The sequence below is a fragment of the Orcinus orca genome, chromosome 17 (assembly GCF_937001465.1).
Source record: "Orcinus orca chromosome 17, mOrcOrc1.1, whole genome shotgun sequence".
NCBI lineage: Eukaryota > Metazoa > Chordata > Mammalia > Artiodactyla > Delphinidae > Orcinus > Orcinus orca.
In genome coordinates this window covers 84,074,902-84,089,140 of record NC_064575.1, presented here as the reverse complement: position 1 = coordinate 84,089,140, position 14,239 = coordinate 84,074,902, and the positions used below count along the sequence as shown (strand labels likewise).

The window sequence follows — 14,239 nt, the reverse complement described above, 5'->3', positions numbered from 1 at the left end:
TGGTCTTCGTGGTTCTTTTCTCGTACCTGTGGTCCATTATGAGTGCAAAGTAGACAGTATAACAGAGAGTAAATGATGTGTCCGTCAAGACCACGGTGGCGCTGAGCGCTGTGCCCTGGTGAGGTGACGCGGTGCTGTGGCTGAGCCGGGAGCGTGTTGACCTCACCTCCACCACCCCCGGGCACTCTCGCTGCATGTACATGCAAGCTGTGTGGAAACATTGTTTGCATCCCACACAATTCACCCACTTAAGCTGTATAATTTAGTGTTTTTAGTATAGTCACAGAGTTGTTCAACCATCGCCACCATCTAATTTTAGAACTTTTCATTCTCCCGGTTGAAGCCCTGTACCCACTAGCAGTCCCCGCTCCGCCTCCCCTACACGGCCACGAATCTACTTTCTGCCTCTAGATTTGCCTGCTCCAGATGTTTCACGTAAGTGGGATCATACAAAATGCGACTGGCTTCCTTCACTTAACGCAATGTTGTCAGTGTTCACCCACAAGGAAGTATCAGTATGGCATTTCTTTTTATGCTGAATAATATTTCACTGTGTGGGTATGCTACATTTTGTTTATCCATTCATTAGTTGATGGGTTGATTCCACTTTTTGGCTGTTGGGAATAATGCTGTTATGAACGTTCACATACCAGTTTTTGTGTGGGCCAGCATTCATTTCTCTTGGGCATATACCTAGGAGTGGAATTATCAGATCATGTGTAACCGTTTAACCATTTAAAGGAGCTGCCTGGCCATCTTCCAGCTCGGCTGCACCATCTTACGTTCCCACCCAAACCTTCAAGCAGCACTTGAAGGTTCCAATTCTGCACATCCTTGCCGATGCTTGTTATCCTGTATGTCTTTAGGATTCTAGCCATTCCAACTTGTTTCATCTAAAGGGAACATTTTAAAACATTATTTTAAAACTTACTCATTAAAAAATCAGAAACAGAGGCCCTTCCTGCCTTCATTATGTGCAGCCCCCCAAGACCCGTCAGAGGCCAGGGTGTGTGTCAGCCGTCCACAGGGCACTGTACCCACATTTCAGTCGGTCACCAGATCTGTCCTTTCCACCTCAGTAACTCTGCATTGACTCAGGCGTGTCACCTTTGTCCCTTGGGCCAGCCTCTCCCTCCCTTTCTTGGACAGTTGCTATAGCCTTTCGAAGTCTCTTGCTTTCGTTTTCTCTTTCCAGTTCTTTCCCCAAATAGCTGCTGAAGTGTTTGTTCTAAAACACAAGCATGAGTTTGTCCCTCCTTTAGGGTCCTTCCACGAGTCGCTGTCGTCTGTAAGTCATGTTTTGGTTCCAGAGCTCGGCATACAAGGCTTTGCACAATCTGACCCAGCCTGTCTGCCTTGCCTTTTCTTGTCCCCGCCCCACGCGCCTCCTCACTCCGAGGAGACTCCTGCAAGCTCCCCGCACAGTCCGTGCTGCTCCAGCCCTGTCTGCTCCGTGCTCTGCTCTGTCCGCCTGCAGGCCTGCTCTCAAGCCTTTGGTCCCTCAGCGAATGCAGGAGCCGCTTCCTTCCAGAAGCCTCCCCTGCTTGTCTTCTGTGTCTCTGTGCCACCGCCGCCCACTTGTCTTTCTCACCAGTAAGACTCAGCTTCTTCCAACCCCAGGCCCGGAGGACACCAGAGCCCTGGGTGTGACACCTCCGAGGCGCTGATCCGTTGTCCCCTGCAGAGCCAGGGGATCTGTTTCAGGTGGTCCTCACATCACACTTTGGGAAACCCAGTTCTAATGGACAGTAAATCTACTGTCAGAGTCTTCAGTAAGATTTAGAAGCTCCGTAACCTGTGTGGCAGAGGTGAAGATGAGATAATATCACCCGAAGAACATTCTGATTGTTTGTTCCATTATTTTTTTGTCATTTTAGATTGAATAAGCTCCCTGGCTTTCTTAAGACTTACAAGAAAGCTCTCCATCCTGAAACTGACTACTAATTTTTCAGGAAAGAAGGCTGATTGATAACAGGCAGGCTTATGGAACTTTAAAAGACCACATGGGTTTGGCCAAAGGTGTGTGTGGCCATCACTACCCGTCTGGCTGTGTCTTCACTCACTTTACCGCGCCCCTAGGATGGATGGAACGGTGATGTTTGGACCCTGCAGGGGCTGGGAGAATTCGGCCAGACTCGGGGAGAAAGAGCCCCACTTAACTTTCTGGGCATGATGCCATGGTTTTTAGACAGACTCAGACCTTGGCGTGGGAATTCCTCATAGTCACTTTTAGCTGAGTCAGTGTTGAGTAATTAGCTGGGATTGCTTTGTTGGCGGGCTGTGTGCTTTCCCTTTTGCCGCTCCACTGACTGCAACCAAGCTAATAATAATCGCCACCCCTCAGATTTATGTAATATTCCGCTTGTAGTTTTACAAAGCACTTGCACTTTTTTTTCCCATTGGAGCCTCCTAATAATTCCATGACATAGGCATTCTTGTCCTCGTTGGGGAAACTGAGACTCAGAGAAATGAAATGACTTACTTATTATAAGTAAGAGATATTATATACCCATTAAGATGTTATATACCCGTTAAGCAACAAAACTGGTGTTCTGATAAGAAATCTTCAGGCTTGGAATCGTTTCCCTTGTACCAGAGCCTTATTCGCTCAGGCTGCTTTCAGGTGGCTTCTTTCCTCTTGCTTCTGAAAGTTTAGTTTGCTTAGGATGTTTCTGGGCCTAGATTTTTAAAAATTTATACTGCTTGGGGTTTGCTGAGCTTCCTGAATCTGTAAGTTTACGTTATTTGCCAAATTTGGGGAATTTTCAGCCATTATTTCTTCAACAGCTGTGTGTGTGTTTTATTTTGTGTCTCAAACTCCTATGACATGACTTTCAGAGCCTTTCTTGTCTCAGAAGATTGTTTTTATCCCGTTTTTTTCTCTCAGCTGTTTCCATTGGATAAATTATTAATCTGTCTTCAAATATATTTGTTTAATTCCTGTGTGGTTCAAAAAAATACTTGTGTGATTTTTACTCTTTTAAAGTTGCTAGAGGTTTTTATCATGGCCTAGAAATGGTTTATTTTGGTAGATGTTGCATATAACTTGGGAAGCGTGGATATCCTACTTGTGGGGGAGGTGGAATGGTCACTAAGCATCAGTTGGACCCAGTTGGTCAATGGTATTGTTTGTTTTATATCCTTCCTCATTTTATGTCTACTCGTTCCCTCAATTACTCAGATAATTCACTACCTGGTGGATTCTTCAGTTTTTTCTTTTCTAAAGTGTCTCTTTGCTTCCTCTTTATATCTTCTATTTCTTTGCTGAGATTTTATCTTTTCATCTGTTTCAAGTGTGTTTGCCCTTACTTTGCGGAACGTATTTAAAGTCTTTTTCTGTTAAGACTTTCATCTTGAGGTTGTTGTCTGTTGATTTTACTTTCCTTTGCAAGTTGGCTTTTTCCCGGGTTCTTCCTATGCCGAGTGGTTATAGACTATATTCTGGACACTTCAACTACAATGCTGTGAGGTGCTGGGGTCTTGTTTGGATCCTGCGGAGAATGCTGATATTTCTGTTCTGTTGGGTGGTCCACACCATGGTCCCGTAGTGCCTCCTGTGGGCTGTGCTGCAGTTCTGGTTTTAGAGTCTGTGGTTCTCCTTGGATCAGTCCTGTGTGCCGCCCAGTGTTCTTCTTTGGAGCTCAGTTACCGAAGCCCGTGGTTTACTGCTCAGGATCCATCCCCTCGTGCTTGCTCCACAGCGAGCCCAGGTCAGGTACCACTTTAGCAAATGGCGCTCTTCATCTCTCTCCTTTCCATAGTCGCCTCCCTTCGCTGTCTGCCCACAACAAAGCCAAGGTTTGAGTTCTTCCTCTGTGTGTCTCTGTGTGGGACTAATTGGTCAGAGGACAGACAGGGAAATAAAGTGATGGGGACTGGCCCTGTGCTTATGGGACCTCAGTCCCTTGGGTCAGAGAGATGGTTTCCTGGCCTCGGAGTTGTATATGCTGTGCAGCCATGACCCATCATGGCACTGTCACATAGCAGTGCTGCCCAGGGGCTGGGCTGGGAGAAACGGAGGAGAAAAAAGAAAAAAAGAAAAAGCCCACAGGACCCCCCAACACACCTTCATGGTGCCCTCTCCCACGCCTTGGACCTGGGACAGAGGCAGCTCGCGGAGCTCTGCCTGTCTGTACCTGATGGGTGCCTCTGAGCCGCCTTTTAGGACAGGTAGGACTGAGGGAAATGGAAACTCGCTCTGAAGTTCAGAGAAACTTCGATTTCAGATCTCCTTCCCAAATCCACCTTCTATAGTTTACTTTTCGAATCTTCCAATAGCGGCTCCATGCATTATGTGTATGACTTATAGTTGGGTTCAGTAGAGGAGACGCAGTGGATTATTTGAACTTACGGCATCTTTTCCAGAATAGGAGCTCGTCATTTTTTTAAAAACATGAACCAATTCATGTCGCTCATCTGCTTAAGACTCTAAAGATAGCTTCCCATCATACTTAGAATAAAATCCAAACTTTCTGTCACGACCTTTCCTCTGTCATTAATTTCATACCACTCTCCTCCTGGCTCGTTCTGTCCCTTGATGACACCATGCCTTAAGATTTGGCCTTAACTGCTTTCTCTGGAAAGCGGTCCTCCAAGACCTTCACATGATTGCCTTCTTGTTGTGTGGGTCTGAAATGAAATGCTGTTTCATCAGAGAGGCCCTCCTTTGCCGTCACATCTGAAGTCAGTTTTTAATCTCTGTTTATGATTTCAGGAGATGCACTTAATTAAAAAAAAAAATTTCTTAGCCACGCGTCTTGTTCTCTGCCTCAAGTCCTAGCCCACGTTTTACACCAGCCGTCTCTCTGGCAGCCCGATTTATGCAGGGGTAACTTGACAGCACCTCACCTCAGCTGTGCTGCGTAGCTCTCGAGTTCTGGAATGTCTGAAAGCCTTCTCCGGGGCCGCAGCACAGGTGCACTTGCCGCACAGTGTGGGGAGTTGGGGAATTGCCTCCTTTCGGGGGGAGCTTGACCAGGGAGGGCGGGGGCTGGTGGAGAAGTGATCCCCTCTCCTCTGCCTGAGGTGCACACTTCAAGGCACAGTCCGTGACTCTTCAGAGGGACCAGCAGGGTGAGCGCCAGCGGTCCACATGGTAGCCAGCTCAGTAAGGCACCGTGGTACTGCGTTCTCGCCGCACCCCGTGCCCCCGCCCTGCTCCCGTCAGCACCCCCTTCCCAAACACCTGCTCCACTCCAGCCCTCTTCTCAGGCTCTGCTTTCCCGGGGGAACCCCGGCTAAGACAACATTCTAAGTGACTTTAAAAATACCTCTTATAAAACATGTCTTACATCTTATAAGCAGCATATAAAGAAAAGTCAAGGGGATGCTAATCTATCCAACCACACAGATTTGTCAGATTTTTACATTTTGCTGTTTTTGCATCTATTTTTCTAATTTAAAGAAAGAAAAATGAAACTGTTAAAACTCTGTGTGCTCCCCTGTGACCCTATTCTCTTCCTCTCTCAGCAGGAGTGACTACTACCCTACAGTTGATTATTATAAGCAATATAGAGTATTTTTAAATATTTTAAACTTGATATAAATATGTAACTATCTCCTGCAACTTGCTATTCACTCAACCTTATTAACATGAGACTTAACCTGTGGTGAGGTTTGTAGTTCTTAATTCATCTTCGCTTATATCTAGGTTTCCAGTGTATGACTGTTACAGATTTATTTGTCTGCTCTCCAGTTGGCTGCGCTTCGTTAAAAGCAGTTCTTTGATTTTATAAATGAGGCTGCAATGCACATTTTAGGAAGCATCCTTGTGCTGAACTCTGAGAGTTGGTCCAAGATACATGCCTACAGGTTGAGTCATTAGATCAAAGGGTTCTCATCTACCACTTGGCCAGGTTGTGCCAACCCGCCCTGTGAAGGAGTTGTACCAGTTTACACCCTTAGCAGCACTGAATGAGGATTCCCATGATTCTTGCTCATCTACATCTTGGCCAACACTTGGTCTTAGAGCACATTTTAAACATTTCCAATAGGTTGGGTGGGAAGTCATACCTGAGGGTTTTCTCTCCATTTCTCTGACTACTAGTTCTATTGAGACTCTGTTCCTATATATTGGCCATTGGATTTCCTCTGCTTTAAATTGTCCACTCTTGTTCTTTGCTCAATTTTCCATTGGATCATTTCTTTCTTATTGATTTACAGGAGTTCTTTATTAATTCAGAATTCTAATCCTTTGTCAGGTTTATGTGTTGCAAACACCTTTTCACAGCTAGCTTTTCTTTGCTTTGACTTTAATGTTTTTCCTTGTACAAAAGTGCTTCATTTCAGTGCAGCCGAACATTTCAGTCTTTTCCGTTATATATTTTTCCAGCTTGATTGAGGTAAAATTGTATATATTTAAGGCGTACAGTGTGATATATACATTGTGAAATGGTTAACACAGTCATGTCACATTTCATTTCATTTCGCATTTCAAGCTCATTAATGTATCTGTAACCTCACCTAGTTACCTTGTGAGTGCATAGTGAGAACACTTAAGATCTAATCTCTTTGCAAATTTTAAGTATACAATGCAGTATTCTTAACTACAGTCACCATGCTGAATATTAAATCTCCAGGATTTACTCATCCTGCGTAACTGAAACTTTGTATCCTTTGACCAACCTCTCCCCCTTTCCCCCACCCCTCTACCTCTGGTTAACCACCATTCTGCGCTCTGCTGTTATGAGTTCAACTAATTGAGATTGTACGTGTAAGTGAGATCATGCAGTATCTGTCTTTCCGTGTCTGGCTCATTTCACTTAGCATAATGTTCTCTGGGTTCATCCATGTCAGAAATGGTGGGATTTTTCTTTTTTCTCATGGCTGAATAATATTATGGGGTGTGTGTGTGTGTGTGTGTGTGTGTGTGTGTGTGTGTGTGTGTGTGAAACGGGGAGAGAGAGAGAGAGAGAGAGAGAGAGAGAGAGAGACGAGTCTTTTTATTCACTCATCTGTCAATGGACACTTAGGTTTTCCCATATTTTGGCTATTATGAATAATGCTGCAGTGAATATGGGAGTGCACTTACCTCTTTGAGATACTTATTTCATTTCCTTTGGACATATACCCAGAAGTGAGATTGCCGGATCATAGGGTAGTTCTATTACTAATTTTTTCAGGAAGTTATACACTGTTCTGTAATGGCTGCACCGATTTACATTCCCACAGGTGCACGAGAGTTCCCTTTTCTCCACATCCTCACCAACACTTATTGGTCTCTTTAATAGCCGTTCTAACAGGTGTGAGGTGATATCTTATTGTGGTTTTGGTTTGTATTTCCACGATGATTAGTGATGTTAAGCACCTTTTCATATAGCTGTTGGCCATCTGCACGTCTTCTCTTGAGAAATGTCTATTCAGGTCTTTTGCCAACTTTTTTTTTTTTTTTTTTTTTTTTGCGGTACACAGACCTCTCACCGCTGTGGCCTCTCCCGTTGCGGAGCACAGGCTCCGGACGTGCAGGCTCAGTGGCCATGGCTCACGGGCCCAGCCGCTCCGTGGCATGCGGGATCCTCCCGGACCGGGGCACGAACCCATGTCCCCTGCATCGGCAGGCGGACTCTCAACCACTGCGCCACCAGGGAAGCCCTTGCGAACTTTTTAATTGGATGATGATGATGATTGCTATTGCTATTGAGTTGTTTGTGTTTCTTATGTATTTTGGGTATTAACCCCTTTTGAGACCTACTGTATCCAAATATTTTTTTGCATTTTGTAAGTTGCCTTTTCACTCTGTTGATTGTTTCCTTTGCTGTGCAGAAGCTTTTAGTTTGCTACAACCCCCCTTAATCTGTTTTTGCTTTTGTTGCCGGTGCTTTTGGGGTTATTTCCAAAAAGTCATTGCCCAGACCTATGCCAAGAAGGTTTTCCCCTGTTTTCTTCTAGTCGTTTTACAGTTTCAGATCCTATATTTAAGTCTTTAATCCATTTTGAGTTGATTTTTGTATATGGTGTGCGGTAAGGGTCCAGTTTCATTCCTCTCCATGTGACTGTCCATTTTATCCAACATCATTTATTGAGGAGACTGTCCTTTTCTCATTGTGCATTCTGGTGCCCTGGTTGAAGATCTGTTTATATTTTGTATGTCTTGTAACTCATTTGAGAAATCCTTCTCTCTTTCAGGTCAGAAGTTGTTCACCTGTATTTTCTTCTACAGGATTTTAAATATTGCTTTTTACATTTATCTATTCAGTCTGTTTGGAACTTATTTTTGTTTATGGTGTGATGTAGGGATATCATTTTCTTTCTATCTGCATAACCATTTGTCCAGCACTGTTTATTGAATCTCCTTCTTAATAATCAACACTGCTACTTTGGTCATATATCCATTACCTTATTATATTCATGGATCTGCTTCTGGGCTGTTTTGTCCTTCATTGATGTGTTTATCATTGCCCCCACTGCCTTCATTTTTACAGTTTTATGACAACTCTTGATATCTAGCTGGCCAAGTCTCTTCCAAAAATTTTCCTCGTTGTTGTTTTGCATGTTCTTGGCCCTTAGATCTTAGATATAAATTTTAGAATCAGTGTATCAAGTTTGACCAACACCAGAACAATGTTGGGATTTTTTATTGAGTTGCATTAAATTTATATACATTTGGAAAGAAGTGAGTTATTTAAAAATACTGAGTTTTTCTATCCTTGAACGTGATACATCTCTGCATTTATTCATCCCCTTTAATATCATTTCATAAAACTTTAGCATTTTTTCCATAAACATCCTGCATATATTTGGTTAGATTTTTTCTAGGTACATTACTATTGTAAATATATTTTCTTAAAAATTATATTTTGTACTTGTTTTTAGTTGATATATAGGAATGCTGTTGTTACTGATTTTGTGTGTGGATGTGTGTCTTAACCCTGTATTTAGCAACCTTTTTGAACCTATTTTTCCTCATTTTACCAAATATGACTAATTTTTTTTCACTTTTAATTCCTCTTATCTTTCCTAGCCCTGTCCCCTCACGAGAGTGTGAGTTCCGTGAAAGCAGAGATCCTGCTTCTCCTGTTCACTTCCATATCCCAAGTGCTTAGAATAGTACCTGCCACACAACAGGTACTCAGTAGATATTTATATTTGTTACATGAATTAATAAATTAATTGTCCTAATTCTAGATAGGAAATAGTGCGTACTAACTATATAGACGTGGCTTCACACGCACTGTTCCCTGTGCCTGGGCTGTGCCTCTCCTTTCCACCTGGCGGCCTCATCTCCTCCCTCCAACTTTACTCCAGATTCTTTCCTGCTGCTGGGCACTCCCCACCCCGCCGCTCCCGCCCCCCGACCAGGCAGATGGATCTGAAGCCTTACTCTGATCTCGGTTCTTCTAGGAAGCTTTCCTGGGCTTCCCTGTACTTCAGAAAGATGGATCCAGAAAAACCAAAAAAACCAAAAATAAAACCAAAAAGCAAATAAGAATTAAAAGTAAATTATATGCTCAAACACAGATTAAAACTTAAGAGAATCATCCAAAGAGCTATGGAAAGATAACAGAGTAAATGACACGATGGTGGGCACACAGTGCTACTGCAGTTTGGGAAAGGGAATTAATTTATGAATAATAGATAGAAAGCAAAGATCCACCAGCATCTCATCCTACCAGCAATTAGGAGGAACAGAAACACTGGATCAAGCGCCCCCATACTCAGACGGTGAGTCAGAAAAAACAGAGGACAAAGAAGTATTACATTCCGACGTTGTTCATTCCTGTGCAGTTTTCTAACAACTATATTCCGTGGGTGAAAACACCATGTATTTGAATCTTTTCTCTCCTGCTTTTAAATATCACTTCAATTTTCCGCCTCTGATAAATGTTTTATGAATTTCCTTTTCTGATGAGAGGTTTTGCTGTGATTAAAGATTTCATCAAGTTATGACAAAGGCAGAATAGATCTTCATTCTCAAAAGCTCATTTTCCTGTGAGCTGAGTGAAGAGGCCTCTCGGAGGCAGCTGTCAGAGCTAATGAATGTTTTCCCAAGTGCTGAACCTCTGGGGAGGACACCCCGACCCACAGAACCCAGAATCAGCTCAAGACGTGGCGTGCGACGTCTCGTAGTGCGTAGCGGGACGATCAGGCTGCTACTTTTACCATCTCCCTTGAGAGTAAGCACACGTGTGTGTTTTGAAAATCTGGTATCTCACAGGTGCCCAGTGGCCTTAGGATGCTGTCAGTCTTTGTGTATGTGAGCGCGCGTGTGTGCGTGTGTGAACCCCTGGACACGTCACTGCGCCCTCTCCACCTCGGTTCCCTTCTCTGGAAAGAACAGGGGACGCAGTTTGGCTTGGAATATGCGTCTTCATCCGCTGTGAGCGCTACAGGATTTCTAGCTCTACGTCTTGACTCTCGGTCATCACCAGCACTTTTCGTCATCTCCTGAGCCTCCCTCTCCTCTCTTCTCCTCTCCTCTCCTCTCCTCTCCTCTCCTCTCCATCAGTGGGTCTCGGGAGGACAACCTTGCAGGGCTTTTGTATGAAATAAGCAATGCAGGCAGCCGGCACGTGTGGGTGTGAGTCCTGTCTCCCCTTTGCTTAACAACCAGCGAAATCTTCCCTTGTCACACTTTGGGAAACACACCTGAGAATTCAGATGCCCTATGGAAGGTCATGTTTTGAAGAAATGCTCAGCTGAAAGAGACCAGAGCACAGATCCTTTTCTGAGGCTTTTTTTTTTTTTCTTCTCTGAAAATCTCCTTACCCTGTTCCTCCAGGAAGGAGGATGGCTGCTGCCTCTGTTGCTGTCTGCTCCTGTCTTAGGCCCGGTTGTCCCGTTTTGATGAGCGGACGCTTATCCATCAGCTGTCATGAGCCAGCTGCGACACTTGGTGTTTGAGATGCTGTGTTAGTTTTAGGCAAGCACTGGACCGTAATGGGGACCTGACAAATGGCAGCTAGCACAAACGAAGCGTACGTGGCTGGAATTTTGTTTTTCACATGTAGCTAATGGGTCTGTGCTATCATTTCCCAGGGCCCCACTCTGCCCTCCACAGCCGTGGTGTTCGTCCCCATCGCCCCCTAGAGTCCCTGAGCTTCCTGGCGTCCTGCTCCTCCCCGGGGAGGAAGCAAAGGGAGTCAGGAGGTGGAAGGGTGGCGCCTTCCTCTCTCAAGGACTTGTCTTCTTGTTTGGGATGAAAAGTCTCCAGAAGCCGGTTATTGGCTGGAACTTTGTTCCATGGCGCTCCCCTTGGGGAAGGGGGCGGCGGGAACTTGGTTACTGCAGTTTTACTGTCTGCGGTAGAGAAGGCCAGGGAAAGGAGGTTTCAGGTGGGTGGTGAGTGACCCCAGGTGTCACCCACAGTTCTGGGGGAGTGAGGGGTGGCCCCCATGAGGACTCTCGGTGGACATGTGCACGGACAGCATGGGCACGGCTCTCTGTGGACCCCTGCCCAGCACCTGGCCTGGCACCCGTAGAAATCCAGGGCCATGACGTGGTCGCTTATTGAATGACACTGTATACTGAGTGCTTTCCCACTGGGTCATGCGTCCTAGCGGTCACACGTGTGAGGCTTGGAGAACTCAAGCTACCTTCCCAAGGTCACTTAGTGTGTAAAGGGCAGAGCTGGGTTGTAAGCATGTGTCCCAGGACCAAGGAGGACCTCCTGTCCAAACCCACTGTGTAGAATTCACAATTAGTTCAGAATGCGTCTTCTTCGTAAGCCTTTGTGTCCCGGGGTACATGACATTTTGATAAATCGTACTTCTCGTGTCCTCCAGTGGTGTAAAATCTTCGGGGGTTGGGGGAAGCGGAGTCACCCTCCTCTTTGACTGCCAGAAGATGCTGAACTTGGCTTTGTCTTTGCACCGCAGTGCCCGGCAGTGCCACCTGCTCCTGGACGTCTTCAACTCCACGGAGCACGAGCTGACAGTCAGCGCCCGGAGCAATGAAGAGCTCGTCCTGCATGCCGGCGAGTGCCAACGGTGAGTGTCGTCACGGCCCCACGTGCTCCCTGGCCCTGCTCTCATCACCCTGCTTGGGAGGTGCTGAAACAGTCCAGCCTCGAGACCTTAGAGGGTGGGCAGTCTGGTCCCCCTTTCAGAGGCATCACAGCCCTTATTCAAGTTCAGTGACAGGATCGGTCGTGGTTGCAAATTGGAGCCAAGTGTAAAGTCAAGGTAGAAATGAATGGTGTCCGTCCAAGGAAGCAGCACCTCAGCTACAGATGCTTTCAGGCACCATGTCTGAGGACGCCCAGACATCTGGGCAAGACCTTTCACTTCTAAATTCTTAAGAAAGCTGTATCTGGGGTCACTGGGTGTTGATCTGAGGGACGCATATCAATGTCAATGGGAAGTTCCTTGGAGAAATTAATGTCACAGGAGACAGGCCAGGCAGAGGTGCCTGGAAGAGGTGCTGTGTCACCCGAGCTCAGCCTTTGGAGGGCAAAGAGAGGTGGCCCCCGTGGGCCCTGGCCAGGGTCAGCCGCAGGACGTGCCCTGGTCCAGCAGAGGCGAGCAGGGAGCCAAGGTGGAAGTAAGAGCTGACCAGGAGCAGAGCCGGGGCCACAGGGGCAGGTCCGGAGGCAGGTCGAGCTCGGTGACTCTGGAAAGAAGCTCTTTGCTGTGGTGGGGATCGCTTCCCCAGGGCCTGGCCCACTCCCACTCCTCTGGGCCTCTCTCCAGACCAGGAGCCGTGCCCCCAAGCGCAGCTTGGATGTTAGGGCCACACCCTTATAGGTGGGGGTATAGCTGGAGTAAGATAGAGCGAAATATCATGTTTATTTGTAATTGCAAAATACTTGAAACATACAGAAAATAATTTAGATACTAGCATACCATATCTCAGGTTTCAGCGTTTTGCTATATTTGCTCAAGATCTCTCCCTCTCTGTCTCCCTCTCTGTCTCTGTCTCCTTCTATCTTTCTGTCTTCTCTCTCTCTCTCTCTCTCTCTCTCTCTCTCTCTCCCTCAAGGAAATAAAATGTTAAAAAAAAATAGTGGACGTTAACACCATTGGTCAGTGGGGAGGAGGGAATGCAAATTTAAATCGCAATGAGAGAGCACTACACACTCATGAGAATGCTTAAAATGACAGACTGACAATGTCAGGTGTCCATAAGGAACATGAAGCAGCTGGAAGGTTCATGCCTGGGTGGGAATGTGAAACAGTGCAACCACTTTTGAAGAGGCTGCTGCAGTTTCTTACAAAACTAAACATACACATACTCTGCCCAGCAGTTCCAACTCTAGTTATTTATTCAAGAAAAATTTAAAAACATATGTTCACAAAAAGACCTATAAAGAATGTTCCAAGCCAAAAAATAGAGCTCAGGTGTCTGTTACAGGAGAATGAATTAACAAGTGGTGGCATTTTCCTAATGGGATGTTACTCAACAACAAAAACTGATAAACTCCTAATACATCACCATGGGAGAATCTCAGGAACCTTATGCTGAGTGCGGGGAGCCTGACCCAAAATAGAATGTACCGTGTGGTTCCGTTCATTTGAGATCCCAGAACCAGCAAAACTCTTCTGTGACGGTGGAAACAGAGAATCGGTTGCTTCTGGAGAGGTTGGGATGGGCTTTGACCAGGAAGGGGCACAAAGGGATTTTCTAGGTGATGGCCGTGTTGTATAGCTTGACATTTGGGTGTGGGTTCCACAGGTGCTTGCCATTGTTAAAATTTAGCCAACGTGTACTTAAGATTTGTGCATTTCTCTGAGAGTCGATTTTGTATCAAAAGAAAAACTGTAAGCAGATGTTAAACTCTGCCTGTTGAAGGACTTGGGGGTGGTGTATGATATCTGCACTAGTCTTTGAAATGCCTAAAAAACTAGATTCCTGGATGGGTGGAGGGATGGGAACATGGACAGACTGAGTTGATAAAGCAAATAGAATAAAATGTTAATTATAGAATATACCAGTGGGTATATAGAGTATTCTCCGAGGAATTCTTTCAACTCGTAAGAAAATGTTGGAAAAAAATAAGCAACTGAAAAAGCAGCGAAGGGCTTCCCTGGTGGCGCAGTGGTTGGGAGTCCGCCTGCCGATGCAGGGGACGCAGGTTCGTGCCCTGGTCCGGGAAGATCCCACATGCCGCGGAGCGGCTGGGCCCGTGAGCCATGGCCGCTGAGCCTGCACGTCTGGAGCCTGTGCTCCGCAACGGGAGAGGCCACGATAGTGAGAGGCCCGCGCACCGCGATGAAGAGTGGCCCCCGCTTGCCACAACTAGAGAAAGCCCTCGCACAGATACGAAGACCCAACACAGCCAAAAATAAATAAATAAATAAATAAA

General features: G+C 45.7%; 1 protein-coding gene across 4 annotated transcripts in view; it reads left to right on the top strand.

The window, feature by feature from the left end:
• TRAPPC9 (trafficking protein particle complex subunit 9) overlaps nucleotides 1–14,239 on the top strand; it is a 509,514-nt gene that overhangs the window by 316,503 nt on the left and 178,772 nt on the right. For all 4 annotated transcript variants that reach the window (XM_049700891.1, XM_004265298.4, XM_033419745.2 and 1 more), the window contains one exon: nucleotides 11,814–11,924. In XM_049700891.1, the coding sequence (XP_049556848.1) occupies nucleotides 11,814–11,924 (111 nt within the window). The remainder of the gene's footprint in view (nucleotides 1–11,813; nucleotides 11,925–14,239) is intronic.